Raw genomic sequence first — 17,699 nt, 5'->3', positions numbered from 1 at the left:
CCAGGATGCTCTCGATCTCCTGACCTCGTGATCCACCCGTTTCGGCCTCCCAAAGTGCTGGGATTACAGGCTTGAGCCACCGCGCCCGGCCTTTTTTTTTTTTTGGGGACAGGGTCTCACTCTGTCGCCCAAGCTGAGTGCAGTGGTGTGATCACAGCTCACTGCAGCCTTGACCTCCTGGGGTCAAGCAATTATCTTGCCTCAGTCTCCTGAGTAGCTGGGGCCACTGACATAGCTGGGGCCACTGGCATACCTGGCTAATTTTTGTTTTTTTATAGAGATGAAGTCTCACTATGTTGCTCAGGCTGGGAAAATCTTCGTAAAATGCAAACGTTGGCTTTTCATCTGCATGCACTGTGTTTGCAGTTCCCTGCAACACTGAACGAGCTGAGGACTAAAGTGCCCGAGAGAAAGGATATGATTCTGCCCCACGATTCTGTAACAGGAAAGACAGGCTTTCCTGCTCATTTCGCTTCAGCAGTTTGTTTAGACAGAGATAAATCATCCCCTGGGTTTTTAAAACAGGTTATTCAACCTGAGCGTTAGATTCCAATATTAACCACAGTCTGATGAGCAGATCTATGACCACACGGACCAACCAAAAGGACATTTAAAATAACTGAAAAAATCACTCTGGATTATGATTCCACAGAAATAAAAGGACACTCGTATCTTTTTAATTTGGCCGGAAGGTTAACAGTAATTCTAAACAATAGAGTTCATAAATACACAGAAAGATACTTACTTACTCCCCAGGAAATGAAGACACCCAAATGCAGCCTATTTCAGTTCATGGTGACCATCTGTACCAGTGTAGTATGTTGTACACATCCGTTTGAGATTAAAGAATGGTCAGAAATATAAAAGGGAAAAGACCTAAGCTTCATTACACCTTGTGCAGGAGACTAATCTAATATCAAAAAGGACACATGCACAGCATTAGAACCCCAACACGAAGTGGCTCTGAACTTTTCACAGTCCGGAAGGCAAATGGACTCCATCTAGTCGTAATTACAGAAACGAGAATCGGGCTTTAGATGATACCCTTTACCTGTTTTCCCTGTACAAAGTGAGAAGGGTGGCAATGCAAAGCCATTCAATACAAGCATACGTTTCTTTGCAACTCTGCCTACTATGGGTGGGAGAGGCCCCAGTCCAGGGGTTTCTAAGAGCACAGGAGTGGCCTGTGGATGCAGATTCCGATTCAGTGGGTCTAGGGCCTGAGCTCCTGCCTTTGTAATAAAGCTTCATAGTGTCACTGGAGCCACTGGGCTGCAGTTATTTTGAGCAGTGCTGGCAGAACAAGGCAAGTTGTCAGAGCAGGAGGAAGATGACCCTGAGCTGAGGGCAGAGACTCCTGCAGCATCAACTGCTTGCTTGGTGTCCACCCCACCCCTGGGCAGAGGAAATAAAGAAGCCAGTACTCAGAGCAGGTACCAGCCTGAAAGATTTACAAAAGGCTGTTATTTTGTAGCACTGCAGGAGGAAAAAATACCCAAGTAACAAATTTCAAAACTGTTATCAACAGCAAATTGGGGAAAATGTATCCGATTTCTGGGGGCTACTAACATGTTTATGTCAATCCCCGAAAAGAATTTTCTCTGGCCAACGAGCTTCTTTGTAAGGAAAAGGAAGCGGCTTCATCAAGCATTATGTGAACTTGTATAAAAGTCTTTACCTTGAGAAAGAAGAAGTTTGTGTTACTACTTTTAGGATCCTGCATTCATTTCTTTGGAGCTAATAAAACAATGAGATCTAAAAATCAGGATCCATCAGCTCAACTTCAAGTCCTTCACCTGTGCCAACCTCAAGGCCAGAACAGCTGGTCTCTTGGTTCCGCTCCTAGGATGGCTTCTGAGGGGGACTATGTGCAGCTCTCACCTTCTCCCACAGGCTCATTAGAGACCCCCTGCCTCCTCAGAGGGCACGGACTGAATACATTAGAAACACAGAGGGGAAACACAAACACGAAGTTAGAATTTTACTAAACAGCCATAATGACTCTGACAAAAGGAGCTATTCAAAAGGGATGCTGCCAAGGTTATTGGGTCTCAAATCACAATCTGCCTTCCCCATCCATTATCTGAGTTCAAATTTTCATGAAAGGGGGAAAAAGCCTTGCACAAACCCAAGGCCAAGAAAAGTGTTAACAAGAGAGATGCCTAAGCTAGCATCTCAGCCACAAACTTATACATACGTACTCAGCAGAGAAAACTTTTTTTTAAAAGCAAAAACTCCAGTCTTAAGTTCAATTAAAAAAACCCTTCAATATTCTTAAGAATATTGCCTCGGTTACGTGTTGCTAAGAATGACAATCCTGAGTTGGATGGACAGCACATCCCCATCCATATACTCTTTTCCTTTTTTAAGCAATGATCTAAGATATCCTCTCAGGGCATTTTGGAAGAATGCTTTCAAAAAGGGAACTGAGGTCCAAGAAACAGTGACATGGAGGACAGGAAGAACAAATTTTATAGAAACCTTGTGTTATCCAAATGTACTTCAGTCTGATTTACTCTTCTGATAGGTAGGCAGATTTTTTATTTTCAAACGTGCCAGGTAAAATTCCCACTTTTGAATAACAGCAAAACAGGAAAAAGATGCTTTCACATATAATAAATGTTCTCCATCCTTTCTGAAATGCACCAAAGCAAAAAGCCTCTGAAGTCAAAAAATGAGACATAATTCCTTGCTCATTGCAGGAGACACGCAAGTGCCCCCTCCTTTACCCAACACCAAGAGACAGACGGCCGGGCAGGTGTAAGATGGGTGGCGCTGCAGCTGACATGGAGGAGAGTCTAAATCTGAAGACACTTTTCCACACTTAGGACAAGTTCTTCACTTTCATGCTTTATTGAAAGTAGAATATGAATCAAAGACAGGCATTGGTAAGCAGGTTATGTCTCTAAAATTACTTTTCGTTCAGAGCAGAATGTTGTCTCATCTACTTGATACAATCCTTTATGGACCAATGCATCTGGTATGAAACTCGAGCAAGGAAATATAACAGAACTTTATTCCCTCCCACGACTATAAATCTCATATGTAAACATGATTTACTATTACTGCTACTAAACTTGTTCCGTCTTTACTTGCCCCCTCCCACCCACCACCCCCCTTAAATATAAAATTGGAAACATTTCCTTCAAGTCTGATGTCCATCAGTGCAATCTGCTTTATTTGACATAAGGCATTTGGGACAGTCACGTTTGAATCGATTTCTGCCTTTTGGAAGGGGCATGTAATGGTTTAATTCTTAAATCCACCTTTGCTTTAATGCCCTAACATGTCAAACTCCTCTTCCCCTCTGGTCATTTCTTAGCAGTCAGCAAGTATTCAAAGATTAATGTCCAAGAAGACCAGTACCTGGGAAAAGAAACACACGTGGAAGGATAGTTGTGAACTACAGATTAAAAGTTCATGGATTCCATTTACCAAGAACACATCAACAGGGAACATCCAATTTAATAAATGAACACAGCAGCACCTTGGTGTGGGAGGATAAGACAAAATACCAGCAGACTCCAGGCTCTACGCTAAATCACATTTCTGCTGAAAGCCATGTGCTTCCTAAGTGTATCTTCACACAAACTAACCAGATTTTATTGATGCTTTCATTTAATGACCATTTTTCTTTTTTGAGACAGTTTCACTCTTGTTGCCCAGGCTAGAGTACAATGGTGCAATCTTGGCTCACTGCAACCTTCACCTCCCAGGTTCAAGCAATTCTCCTGTCTCAGCCTCCCAAGCAGCTGGGATTACAGATGCATGCCACCATGCCGGCTAATTTTTGTATTTTTAGTGGAGATGGGGTTTCACCATGTTGGCCAGACTGGTCTCGAACTCCTGACCTCAAGTGACCCACCTGACTCGACCTCCCAAAGTGCTGGGATTACAGACATGAGCCACCGTGCCCAGCCAATGACCATTTTTCATAAAGACATTTTTTGCTTTGTTTTGACCCCATCAGGAGTCCCTTTGTAGTGGTAACATGCAGACAACAAAGCTGCAGCAAGAGGAAGACTTTATTTCAGTCAGTAGATTTGTCTCTTATTTGCTTTAGCAAGGAATACCTGGTATGTGATTCAAAGACATTCCTTAGCAAAATCACAGCCTGCCATGGGCTTCTGGAGTAGCCGGCAAAGAATCAAGAGAGCAACAGGAAAATCCGAAAACGTCAGAGGTCTGTATCTGATGACTTCTTGAATATTATCGGTGTGCACAACTACATGGCCCAGATGTAGTACAAGCACCACCGTGTCTCCTCTTGAAGTAATAATCCAACAAATGCCTTAATGCTAAGTGATTAATTAAATCTTTTCACTGAACCGATAAAATCTGACAAATTCTTGTACCACTAATTCTTAACAGTTACACATAAACTGTTTTGCTCTAGGAGGGGACTTGATAGGAAGAACTGGGAAAAGGTTAAAAATAAATCTCGAAATGCCACTAGCTAATTTCCCAACCTCCCATAAAATGAGAAAGGGAAGGCCAAATGGACATCTGGCAAGAAACAGTTCTAACACACAGGCCCCAGCTGAGGCTTGAGTGTTGAAAAAGATAATGAAGAAGCTTGAATAAGAAATGCATTTAACTAAAATTAATTTCAGTCATGAGACTCAGATTGGATTAAAATTTAAAAATCAAATTATAGCCTTCGCTTTAATAGAAAATTACAGGATGACTCTGACATTCATGAACAAAACATGACAAATGTAACTTACCTTTAAACCCTTCTTCTGGCATACAAACTGAAAAAAAGAAAAAAAAGTAAATCCAAATTGAAAAGACTGTCGTGACAGACAATAATAAGATCACTTCAATGCTTAAAGACAAAGTTTAAAATAACTTTTGATTATCTTAGTCACCTGTAATAATCATCTTTGAAGTTATGGATGTTATTAATCTCAGAACAATCTTTGTTTCTGTTTTTATCAAAGCAATACATACGCATCATTTAAAAAGTCAAATACTGACAGGATAAGGTCTGTAACTAGGGCACACCTTGTGCATGACTCTAGGAGTGGCCTGGGGGGAAGCCACGTAGCTGACTCCTCTGGACTTGTGTCTCTTGGCCTCCTCCACCCATTCCCAAGTTCTGGAAGGAGTCACTTTTGACTCACATAGCAGCTTCTTCTGGTGTTTAGCCTATTTCTAAATAGCATGCTTTTCATAATTTTATTTATTTACCTTTTTTTTTTTTTTTGAGAGGGAATCTAGCTCTGTCGCCCAGGCTGGAGTGCAGCGGCACGATCTCAGCTCACTGTAACCAATGCTTCCTAGGTTCAAGCAATTCTCCTGCCTCAGCCTCCCAAGTAGCTGGGATTACAGGCACCTGCTACCACGCCTGGCTAATTTTTGTATTTTTAGTAGAGACAGGGTTTCACCATATTGGCCAAGCTGGTCTTGAACTCTTGACCTCAAGTGATCCACCCGCGTCGGCCTCCCAAAGTGATGGGATTACAGGAGTGGCCCATCATGCCCGGCCTACTTCACAATTTTAGATAAAATCTAATAAATTCTTCAGTGAATGATACAAACAGCTGTTTTACTGCTTACATAGCACCCGCCCCCAACCCAGCCTCCTGATGAAGTGGTGTTTGTTGTTGTTAAGCCAGTCTCCAGGGCTGGCATTACTTTTTACTCCATTAATACTGGTCACAGTAGAATGCCTTCGTGCACCTTGGTTGTATTTCCTACGTGGTATGACTTGGTCTTTCTGGGCTTAGTAACTACTGAATTACTGATGTGTTTCATTTTCTCTGTATTTATCTCCAATTCACAGGTAAATTCTTAAAGACTTGTAACCTCTTGAAGACAATCATCATCACTGCCACTTTTCCTTGTGGCATCCCTTCCTGAAGCTCGCATCCCACCACTCCAATACGGATCAGGTGTCTTCGCTGCCTGCCGAAGAACAGCAGTTCTGAGACTTCCCTTCACCATCTTCTAGGGCATCTTATCCGAGGCTGATCCCCTATTTACTGGGTCCACTGTTGATTTCTTTCTTGATTTAATGTTTAAGAAAAAGAACACATCCTCACACAGTATCTTGGCAGATGGTGCATGACAGATCCATCTTTTGAGGCCTTACACATGTTCAAGGGGCCATCAGGTGTGAGGGTTACAGAATTCTAGATTGGAACTCGCTTTCCCTCAGATCTTGTGGGCACTGCTCCATTATCTCGTCTTCCTGACTTCATCCTGTAAATTCGACTGGCTTTCCCTCCTACTTCTAGATGCTTTCCTGACCCTCTTACCCTTAGTCTTTTACTTACTATATCAAACCCAGGGTGCAATCATGTTTTACATTTCCATGAACTCTTTTCTATGCTTCAAATGTTCCTTTTATAGAGTTCCTCTTCCTATTGTTTGCTTTATTTTTTTGCCATTATTTATAGGTTATTTTCCAGCTTTCTTATGCTTCCTATGCTATTTCCTCGACAAATTTTGGTCCCAGGCTTTCATTCCTCAACTATCTGGCTGCTCATATCTACCTAAGTATGAGGTACTAAAAAGATTTCTGGGCCGAGTGCAGTGGCTCATACCTGTAATCTCAGCACAACGGGAGGCCGAGGCAGGCGGATCATGAGGTCAGGAGTTCTAGAGCAGCCTGGACAACATAGAGGAACCCTGTCCCTACTAAAAATACAAAACTTAGCTGGGCATGGTGGCAGGCACCTGTAGTCCCAGCTACTCGAGAGGCTGAGGCAGAAGAATCGCTTGAACCCCAGGAGGGGGAGATTGCAGTGAGCTGAGATCGCACCACTGCATTCCAGCTTGGGCAACAGTGAGACTCCATCTTGGGGAGGAAAAAAAAAAAAAAGATGTCTGAAATCTCTGTTCAGTGGGCATTGATGGGATTGACTAAAGGGTGCCTGGGACATGAACCAGCTTTAAAAAAAATAAAAACAAGGCCAGGTTCAATAGCTCATATCTGTAATCCCAGCACTTTGGGATGCCGAGATGGGCGGATCATCTGAGGACAGAAATTTGAGACCAGCCTGGCCAATACAGTGAAACCCCGTCTCTACCAAAAATACAAAAGTTAGCCAGGCATGGTGGCACATGCCTATAGCCCCAGCTACCCAGGAGGCTGAGGTAGGAGAATCACTTGAACCCAGGAGGCAGAGGTTGCAGTGAGCCGTACTGCACTCTAGCCTGGGTGACAGAACGAGGCTCCATCTCAAAAAAACAAAACATAAAAACCAAACATAATATTTGTACATATTTATGGGGAACAGGTGATATTTTGATATATGCATACAATGTATAATGATCACATCAGGGTATTTAGTATATCCATCACCTTGAATATTTATTATTTCTCATTTTTTGAGACAGGGTCTCAATCTGTCACCCAGGCTTAAGTGTAGTGGCATGATTACAGCTCACTGCAGCCTCCAACTCCCAGCTCAAGCAATCCACCCACCTCAGCCTCCCAAGTATCTGAGACCATAGGTGCGAGCCACCATGCTTGGCTTTTTAAAATTTGTAGTAGAGACAGGGTCTCACTATGTTGCCCAGGCTGGTCTTGAATTCTTGGGCTCAAGTGATCCACTGCACCCAGCCTATCATTTCTTTGTGTTGGGAACATCGCATTATCTTTTCTTCTAGCTCTTTTGAAATATACAACATATCACCCTACTGTGCTACTGAACACCAGAACTTATTTCTTCTATCAAATTCTGTTTGTACCCATTAACAAACCTCCCTTCATACAGCCCCTTTCCCACCCCCTCATAACCATCATTCTACAGACACAAGATCAGCTTTTCTAGCTCCTACGTATGAGTGAGAAAATATAGTATTGTCTTTCTGAGCCTGGCTTATTTCACTTAACATAATTTCCTCTAGTTTCATCCATGTTGCTGCAAATGACAGGATTTCATTTATTTAATAGCTGAAAAATAGTATCTCATTGTATGTGTACATATAAATATAACATATTTTATCAATGCATCTACTGATGGACATGTAGGTTGATTCCATACCTTGGCTGTTGTGAACAGTGCTGCAATAAACATGAGACTGCAGATATCCTTTTGATACACTGATTTCTTTTCCTTTGGATAAATACCACTAGTGGGATTGCTGGATCATATGGCAGTTATATTTTTAGTTTTCTGAGAAACTTCCATACTGTTTTCCATAATGGCTGTACTAATTTACATTCCCACCAACAGTGTATAAGAGTTCCCTTTTCTCTGCATCCTAGTTACATGTTATTGTCTTTTTGATAACAGCCACGCTAACTGGGATAAGATGGTATCTCACTGTGATTCTGATTTGCATTTCCCTGATGATTAGTGATGCTGAGCATCTTTCATACACCTATTGGCCATGTTTATGTCTTCTTTTGAGAAATGTCTATTCAGGTCCATTGCTTTTTAATGAGATTATATTTTCTCCCATTCTACAGGTTGTCTCTTCAACTCGGCTGATTATTTCCTTTGCTGTGCAGAAGCTTTTTAGTTTAATATAGTCTATCTTGTTATTTTTGTTTTTGTTCCCTGTGCTTTGAGGTCTCAGCTCAAATCTGTCTAGACCAAAGTTTGACAGCATTTCCCCCATATTGAATTCTAGCAATTTCATAGTTTCAAGTCTTACATTTAAGTCTTTAATCTATTTTTAGTTGATTTTAACATATAGTGAGAGATGGAGGTCTAGTCTCATTTTTCTGCATATGGATATCCAGTTTTCCCAGCAAAATTTATTGAAGAGGGTGCCCTTTCCTCCATGTATGTTCTTGGTGCTGTTGTCATAAATTAGTTGGCTATAAATACATGAATTTATGTTTGGGTTCTTTATTCTGTTCCATTGCCCTATGTTTTTATACCAGTACCATGCTGTTTAGGTTACCACAGCTTTGTAGTATATTTTGAAACCAGGTAGCATGATACCTCCAGCTTTGTTCTTTTTGCTGAGGATTAAGATTTGGCTATTCAGGGTCTTTTGTGCTTCCATATGAATTTTAGGATTGTGTTTTTCCATTTCTGTGAGGAATGTCATTGGTATTTTGATAGGGACTGCATTTAATCTGTAGATTACTTTGGGTAATATGGTAATTTTAACAATATTAATTCTTCTGATCCATGAACACGGGATGTCTTTCCATTTGTTTGTGTCTTTCAATTTCTTACATTAGTGTTTTGTAGTTTTCCTTGTAGAGGTGTTTCACCTTCTTGGTTAAATTTATTCCTAGGTATCTAATCTTAATTTTTTTGTAGCTATTATTATTGGAATTGCTTTCTTGATTTTTTTTTTTTTTTTTTGAGATGGAGTCTCTCTGTCATCCAGGCTAGAGAGTGCAGTAGTGTGATCCTGGCTCACTGCAACCTCCACCCGCTGGGTTCAAGCAATTCTCCTGCCTCAGCCTCCCTAGTAACTGGGATTACAGGCATGCGCTACTACCATGCCTGGTTAATTTTTGTAATTTCAGTAAAGAAGGGGTTTCACCATGTTGGCCAGGCTGGTCACGAACTCCTGACTTCAACTGATCCACATGCCTCGCTCTCCTAAAGTGCTGCGATTACAGGCATGAGCCACTGTGCCCAGCCGCTCTCTTGATTTCTTTTTCAGCTAGTTCTTATTGGTGTATAGTAATGCTGCTAATTTTTGTATGTTGATTTTTGTTAGGTGAACATGATAATCACTACACTATAGAAACTCACTTTGTACACTGATTTTTGTATCCTGCAATTTTACTGAATGTTTATCAGTTGTTGTAAGAGAATTTTGGTGGCGTCTTTAGGTTTTTCTACATATATAAGATAATGTCGGCCTGGCACGATGGCTCATGCCTGTAATTCTACCATTCTGGGAGGCCCAGGTGGCCGGTTCACAGGGGGTCAGGAGTTCGAGATCAGCCTGGCCAATATGGGAAATCCTCATCTCTAGTAAAAATACAAAAATTAGCTGGGTGTCATGGCACATGCTTGTAGTCCCATCTACTCAGGAGTCTGAGGCACAAGAATTACTTGAACCCAGGAGGTGGTGGTTGCAGTGAGCTGAGATCATGCCACTATACTCCAGCCTGGGCAACAGAGACAGACTCTATTTAAAAAAAAAAAAAAAAAAGCATGTCATCTGCAAAGAGGGACCATTTAATTTCCTCTTTTTCAATTTTGCATGCTTTTTACTTGTTTCTCTTGCCTAATTGCTCTTGCTAGGACTTCTAATACTATGTTGAATAAGAGTGGTGAAAATGGCTCTCCTTGTCTATTGTAGTTCTTAGAGGAAAGGCTTTAAGCTTTTCGCCATTAAGTATGATGTCAGCTGTGGGTTTTTCACATATGGCCTTTATTACATTGAGGTGTGTTCCTTCTGTACTTAATTTGTTGAGAGTTTTTACCATGAAGGGATGCTGAATTTTATCAAATGCTTTTTCTTTGTCTATTAAGATGATCATATGATTTTTGTCCTTCACTCTGCTGATGTGATGTATTGATTTGCATATGTTGAACCATCCTTGCATCCCTGGGAGAAATCCCACTTGATCATACAGAACCAGACTTTTTACATCCATTGGTTATTTTCTTGACTAGTTTCCCTGGAGAGAAATCCCTTCCCACCTGGGGGAAGGTAAGTAATGGGCTGCCCGAATTTGAGCAAAGGGCTAGGAGATAGTCTCCTATTTGGTATAGGCTTTGTTCCCACCTCTCTAGTTTAATTTTTCCAAGTGTGGAAACACATAATTCTGGGTGCCCATCTGAGGTCCTGGTGGGGGGGGGGGAGTGAAAAGGATGTGAAGGGCAGGGAGTTGTCTAACTGCTTCTTATACAGTTTTCCAAACAAGTATCGTGTTATCTTGTTTTTAGGCTCACAATTCATTCCCACCTTCATAGGTACCTGGACCTCTAATTTGTGTGTGCCTGTCTGGGGCACTGCAATTTGACTTAGCTTTGCTTCTTGTTGACCTCCTCCATCGGCAGAGCTCACATTTATTTCAGTTTCCTCAGGTTAAGCTTTCCAAGTTTTTGTAGATACCTTTCTCTCCTTTCTATGATCTTTTAAGACAAACAATGTATTCTACTGTAATAACATGTGGAAGCTTTTTTTGAGGTGCAAAGTAAAAGCATTGTACACTAAAGCTTCAATATCTAAAATCCACCTCCATTTAACACCTAATCAGCAGATTCCTAAAACAAATTCATCTTTACCTTGCATGACATCATCCATTGCAGCATAATCTGCAATTGGTTCATCAGCCTAGAAAACAAATGAAGACAATTCAAAACCACAAGGGAGTAGGAATCTGAAATCTGAAGTATGGCCCATGATTCAACTACTGATATTGCTACAAGACACAAAAACACACTGTCCAGTAGAGAACTCAGTTTGAGCCACAGCCAGTGGTGTCCCTGTTTAACAGTGGATGCCCTGGTGGCTATGGGTCTAGAGTCAACACCTCAGAAATGGTATAATGTGTGTGTGAAGAGGAAAGGCAGAGGGGACTATTTTCCCACTCTTTTTTTTTTTTTTTTTTTTTTTGAGACGGAGTCTTGCTGTGTCGCCCAGGCTGGAGTGCAGTGGCCGGATCTCAGCTCACTGTAAGCTCCGCCTCCCAGGTTCACGCCATTCTCCTGCCTCAGCCTCCCGAGTAGCTGGGACTACAGGCGCCCGCCACCTCTCCCGGCTAGTTTTTTGTATTTTTAGTAGAGACGGGGTTTCACCGTGTTAGCCGGGATGGTCTCGATCTCCTGACCTCGTGATCCGCCCGTCTCGGCCTCCCAAAGTGCTGGGATTACAGGCTTGAGCCACCGCGCCCGGCCCTATTTTCCCACTCTTAAAGACACCTTTAGAAATGGAAATGTTTAGACACCTTGGGGTTACTAAAGACTGATTTAACCAATGTGAGCTAAGATACTGGTAGTGGTAGTGAGGGGTACAAATAAAAAGTTAGACTGGTCCTCTCAGAATACCAATTAGGTTAAAATTGTACTTTTGTCCCACTTTACCAGCAAGAACAAGATACCCATTTCCTTTTCAGGAGGAAGCTTATGATGTCTGAGCTTATGACGAGGTTAGCTGCAAGGATAATGAGGCCAATGACCAGTACAGACTCTAGCTGCCCATGTGAAGTACAAACCGCTCAACAATACAGGCTGTTTCTAGGACGTTAGACAGGATCATTAGGATCTAGCAACTCAGTGTGTTTTCAAAATCATTTCACAGAACCTATAGTTCCAGGAAATGCAGAATGTTAAACAGAGGGAGGGGTTAGGTGGTGGGATGAGGGGTGTGTGTGCATGGATGGGGTAGATATGGGTCTGCCTCATCATTCCAGGGCCTAACTTTATCACACCAGAACTGGGGCTCCAAGTTTGAAAAGCATACATTTCACAGTTCAAAATAAAAAACCTGAACAATGATTCTACCACATGATGTGGTGGTATTTGGAACAGCAGGGATTCTTTTGGCCAAGAAACAAAAGAGGCAATGGAAAGCGACTAAATCAGGCCCTTAGGGAGGGTAGACTTGGGCAAATGAGGTTGGTTCAGTGACTTTTCTCTTTCTTTCTTTTGAGACAGAGTCTCCCTCTGTTGCCCAGGCTGGAGTGCAGTGGCGCGATCTTGGCTCACTGCAACCTCCACCTCCCAAGTTCATGCCATTCTCCTGTCTCAGCCTCCTGAGTAGCTGGGATCACAGGCGCCCACCACCATGACCGGCTAATTTTCTTGCATTTTTGGTACAGATGGAGTTTCACCATGCTGGCCAGGCTGGTCTTGAACTCCTGACCTCGTGATCCGCCTGCTTCAACCTCCCAAAGTGTGGGGATTACAGGTGTGAGCCACCATGCCCGGTGAAAGTAGGGGTTTCTAAGACACTGTCAAAGAAAAGTCACTGAGGCCGGGCGCAGTGGCTCACATCTGTAACCCCAGCACTTTTGTGAGGTGAGGGAGGCAGATCACCTGAGGTCAGGAGTTCGAGACCAGCTTGGCCAACATGGTGAAACCCTGACTCTACTAAACATACAAAAAATTGGCCGGGAGTGGTGGCACATGCCTGTAATCCCAGGTACTTGGGAGGCTAAGGCAAGATAACTGCTTAATCCTGGGAGGCAGAGGTTGCAGTGAGCCAAGATCGTGCCACTGCACTTCAGCCTGGGTGACACAGCGAGACTCCATCTCAAAAAAAAAAAAAAAAAAAAAAGAAGTCCCTACTTTCTACATCTACTAAATCCAAAACCAATTTCCATGCCCTGGACAGAATCCCATTAAGTCATGTATGTGACTGTTGTGACAGAACCTTGTGTTTTACCCTTGTTTCCTAGCTTGGCTGGCCAGTACTTTTGAACCAAAAGGAAAAGAGGAGATACTTTAATACTATGAAGTATGGTTAAGTAATTCTGCTGAACTGGAAGTTAGGGAAAAGCTTACGGAGGAAGCTGAATCTACTTTTAACTATGAAAAACTATGAAAATCTCAGCAGAGATATATTTTAAAGTATAAAATAAGTTACTATTCGCACTGGTCACAAGTCTATCTTCTACCCATTTTTTGCGGGGGCAGCATTTCAAATTAAGTTGCAGACATCAGTATCATTAGTGTGGTTTTAAGAACAGATCCATCTAGTCCAAAAAAGGAAAAAAAAAAGCGGGGGTGGGGATTGGAGGGCAATGGGGAGGGGACACCACAGAAACTTTGTGACCTGAGACCAGATCACTCAGCTTTCCTCTTTGGTATGACAGTCAATCCTCAAGTGTTCAGAGGGCCACAACCCAGTATCACTCCCTTCCTCCCAGTGTGAGAGGAATGAAAACTAGATCTGTATCTGGAGAAGAATGGGGGCCCTTGTGACAGAAAATCAAATGGGAAAAATGAGGCGTGAAGCTTAGCAGTTGGGTGGGTGGGATTTATACCACTGCCCTGCCCTACCAGGGAAAAGGAAAGTAATGATGTACCCTGATCCCACCAAGGCATAGAAACTGATCCAGGTGATCTAAGAAAGGCCAAGGAAAGCCTTTACTTTCACCTTCTCAGGGTACCAGCAGTTGCTGATGCTGTGGCATAACAGCACCTACTGTAACACACAAGAACAAGATATGATGATGTCCTGACCTCCTCTAAGTCTCTTGGGGCTCAGCCAAAGCTGGGCTGAGCTGCAAAAACTCACAGCATTCATTTACCACTGCCCTCTGCTAAAGACCCAACGCATCCTTTAACCACCATTTCACATAGTTTACACACAGTTATGTAACATGTAAAACCTTGAGTTCTTTAGCTAAGGAGCTGTTTACTTACCTTTAATAAAATGACAGATTCAGGAATGACGCCAAGGGTGCCTAGGGTGGCACAGTCATCACTTAAAATCTTTCCATCAATCGACAAATTCTGGTCAAAAGGAGCAACTGAAAATGCATGCATGATCTGTGCCAATAGAAAAGAGACAAAGTCCATATAATGTAAAACACTAAGACTTATACCCTATTTAAATAGATTATGTATGGATTCTTAAAAAAAACAAAAAGGCTTCAGAGTACAAAACCACTGTTGCTTACAGTCAACCTACTTGTTATACTCCTACTGAGGCTATCGTCCCCATATATCCGGGAACATCCTTAGGAGGTCTGGTAGAGTATTAGGAAACAATTATACACACAGATGCATTTGTTCCTTACCTTACCAGCTTCCCAAGGATGGAGGTGTGGGGAAATAAAATGAGTAAAAAGTGGCGCTGGGCCGATGGCTACTCTGAGGCTTGGACAAGGTCATCACTGTCACCCCACCACTCCCAGGCCCCATATCCTTTCATCAACAAGTCAAGTCCAAATTCTTTCTTCTTTTTTTTTTTTTTTTTTTTTTTTGGTGTGTGCTGAGACAGGGTCTCACTCGGTCACCCAGGCTGGAGTGCAGTGGCGCAATTATGGTTCATTGCAGCCTTGAACTCCCAGGCTCAAGGGATCCTCCCATCTAAGCCTTCTGAGTAGCTGAGACTACAGATGTGTGCCACCATGTCTGGCTGATTTTTAATTTTTTTTTGTAGACATGAGGTCTTGCTATGTTGACTAGGCTGGTCTCGAACTCTTAGACTCAAGCAATCCTCCCATCTCAGTCTCCTGAAGTGCAGAGATTACAGGCCACTGTACCTGGCCCAAAATTCTTTCTTAAAACAATCTTTAAGGCCGGGCTCGGTGGCTCAAGCCTGTAATCCTAGCACTTTGGGAGGCCGAGACGGGTGGATCACGAGGTCAGGAGATCGAGACCATCCTGGCTAACATGGTAAAACCCCGTCTCTACTAAAAAATGGGCGAGGTGGCAGGCGCCTGTAGTCCCAGCTACTCGGGAGGCTGAGGCAGGAGAATGGCGTAAACCCGGGAGGCGGAGCTTGCAGTGAGCCGAGATCTGGCCACTGCACTCCAGCCTGGGCGACAGAGTAAGACTCCGTCACAAAAAAAAAAAAAAAAAATCTTTAAATTATCTCTTTTGTTCTTATTCCTTCAGCAAATGGCTTGGGGTATATAATTCAGCCCTTGGAACTGTCACATATTCTTAGACTGAGTCTTGTCTCTAGGAAGCAAAATATGAATTTCTGAAGGGTAGGGACCATATGCCCCACCCCAGTTCTGGCCAAGTGTTAAAAATTAAATATGGCGGGGTGCAGTGGCTCACGCCTGTAATCCCAACACTTTAGGAGGCCGAGGCGGATGGGTCACCTGAGGACAGGAGTTTGAGACCAGCCTGACCAACATGGCGAGACCCTGTCTCTACTAAAAATATAAAATTAGCCAGGTGTGGTGGCGCGTGCCTGTAATCTCAGCTACTCGGGAGGCTGAGGTCGGAGAATTGCCTGAATCCAGGAGATGGAGGTTGTGGTGAGCCGAGATCATGCCATCGCACTCCAGCCTGTACATCAAGAGCGAAACTCCATCTCAAAAAAAAAAAAAAAATTTAAATACATTCCAGATGAGTGTGGTGGCTCATGCTTGTGATCCCAGCACTTTGGGAGGCTGAGGCAGGTGGATCACCTGAGGTCAGGAGTTCGAAACCATCCTGGCCAACATGGCAAAACCCTATCTCTACTAAAAATACAAAAATTAGCTGGGAGTAGTGCCATGCGCCTGTAATCCTAGCTACTTGGGAGGCTGAGGCAGGAGAATCACTTGAACCCAGGAAGCAGAGGTTGCAGTGAGCCAAGATTGCACCACTGCATTCCAGCCTGGGCGAAAGAGCAAGACACTGTCTCAAAAATACATACATACATACATTCCAAAATAATGGTATTCATAATATTTAAATGTTTTTACAAATTCAGAAAGGTTTTTAAAATTTATCATTTCTGGGTCATGTTTACCTCTGGAGGGCAAGCAGAAGTTGGGCTCAGAGAGGCAAACACAAGTAACCTTCAATGACACTTTTAATTCTTAACTCGGTAGACAAGTCCAAGAATATTCATTTTAGTATGCTTTTTAACTTACCCATAAAATGTATGCTATTACATGTATCTTATATTACGCCAACATCCATGATGTCATGGGAAAACCATTCTGCCCTTTCCTGTACTCTATTCTTTGGATGTGGAAAGACAAAATGAGCCTCACAAATCAACCCTGAACTGCGTGTGGAACAGGGCCCAAGAGCTTGACAGGCCAGGGTGATGGGGACCAGAAAAGTGATTTTAATAATGGCACCAAAGACAAGTAAGAACAAAGATAACAGCACTGGCCTCCTCCCTAACTGCTGGGACAGAATCTTACCGGGATTTTTCAAAAGAACATTAGCACCCAAAAAGCAGGCAGGGATGAACTAGCCAGAGATCTGTGGCTAGCAATGAAAAGTGCACTGGCATCATCAATGGTCTTCATGAAGCACTAAGCAGGAAGTACTGACAGGACAGTTCTACCCAAGCCAGCTCAGCATGCAAACATCAAGCAGAGGCATATCCAGCCCTACACCAGCAAATGTTCTGGAACCATGAAGATCGAGTGGAGCTACGGTGAATGTGTGCGATGCTAACTTAACATGCATAACGTCACAGCTGCTGGACTGCAGAAATGCTTGTTCATACCCCTAAATGCTAAGTGTTTTTGTACTACCGGACAAATAGCAGATACCTCTAGACACAAGTGTGACAACGGAGGGGCTGATGTTCACACATTATATTCTGAGAATGGACAAGGACACTGAGATGCTGTCAACAACTAATGAAGCATTTATTAAGAAGCTACTGTATGTCAAGTACTGTTCTAGGTGCTGATAATATAAAAGTGAATAATCCCGCCCTAGAGGGGTTCCCAGGAGTGAGGTCAAAACAAAGTTCTGAGGATGGTAGCAGAAGGTATGCGCAGGATCTAGCGAGCACAGGGGGACAGTCAGTTTCCTGAAAGGGGCCAAGACAGGTTTCACAGACGAGTCACCATGAAAGATGAACACATGCTACCAGTGAGGAGAAGATGGAACAGGCCAACCAAGGCAGGGAGGCCTATGGTAATAATCCTTAAACTCTAAGTGCTAGGAAAATGCCTGAGTATAAAGAACACGATAGAGGTCTGCTTAATGAGTAGGTGCGGCATAACTGGTCTGTGGAGCTTAACAGGAACCATGAAAACCCTGCTGCTATCAGGGAGTGGCTCTCCTCTGCCTGTGATGGTGTGTGGGGCTGAAAAAAGAAAATACAGGCCGGGCGCGGTGGCTCAAGCCTGTAATCCCAGCACTTTGGGAGGCCGAGACAGGCGGATCACGAGGTCAGGAGAT

The 17,699-nt window shown here is 43.0% G+C and overlaps 1 protein-coding gene across 3 annotated transcripts in view; it reads right to left on the bottom strand.

Moving 5' to 3' along the window:
* Positions 1 to 2,521: 2,521 nt before the first annotated feature.
* The window catches only part of USP48 (ubiquitin specific peptidase 48), a 111,179-nt gene continuing 96,001 nt past the window's right edge, over positions 2,522 to 17,699 (bottom strand). For 2 of the 3 annotated variants that reach the window (XM_011933967.1, XM_011933969.1), the window contains 4 exons: positions 14,250 to 14,375; positions 11,166 to 11,214; positions 4,728 to 4,754; positions 2,831 to 3,366 (listed from right to left, as the gene is read on the bottom strand). In XM_011933967.1, the coding sequence (XP_011789357.1) occupies positions 3,344 to 3,366; positions 4,728 to 4,754; positions 11,166 to 11,214; positions 14,250 to 14,375 (225 nt within the window). In that variant the 3' untranslated portion in view covers positions 2,831 to 3,343. Of the gene's footprint in view, positions 3,367 to 4,727; positions 4,755 to 11,165; positions 11,215 to 14,249; positions 14,376 to 17,699 lie in introns of all 3 variants that reach the window. The other variant, XM_011933968.1, reaches the window with a different exon arrangement.

This window comes from Colobus angolensis, unplaced genomic scaffold (genome assembly GCF_000951035.1).
Source record: "Colobus angolensis palliatus isolate OR3802 unplaced genomic scaffold, Cang.pa_1.0 Scaffold130, whole genome shotgun sequence".
Lineage (NCBI taxonomy): Eukaryota > Metazoa > Chordata > Mammalia > Primates > Cercopithecidae > Colobus > Colobus angolensis.
The sequence above is the reverse complement of the archived record's forward strand: the minus strand, read 5'-3'. Positions and strand labels throughout refer to the sequence as shown.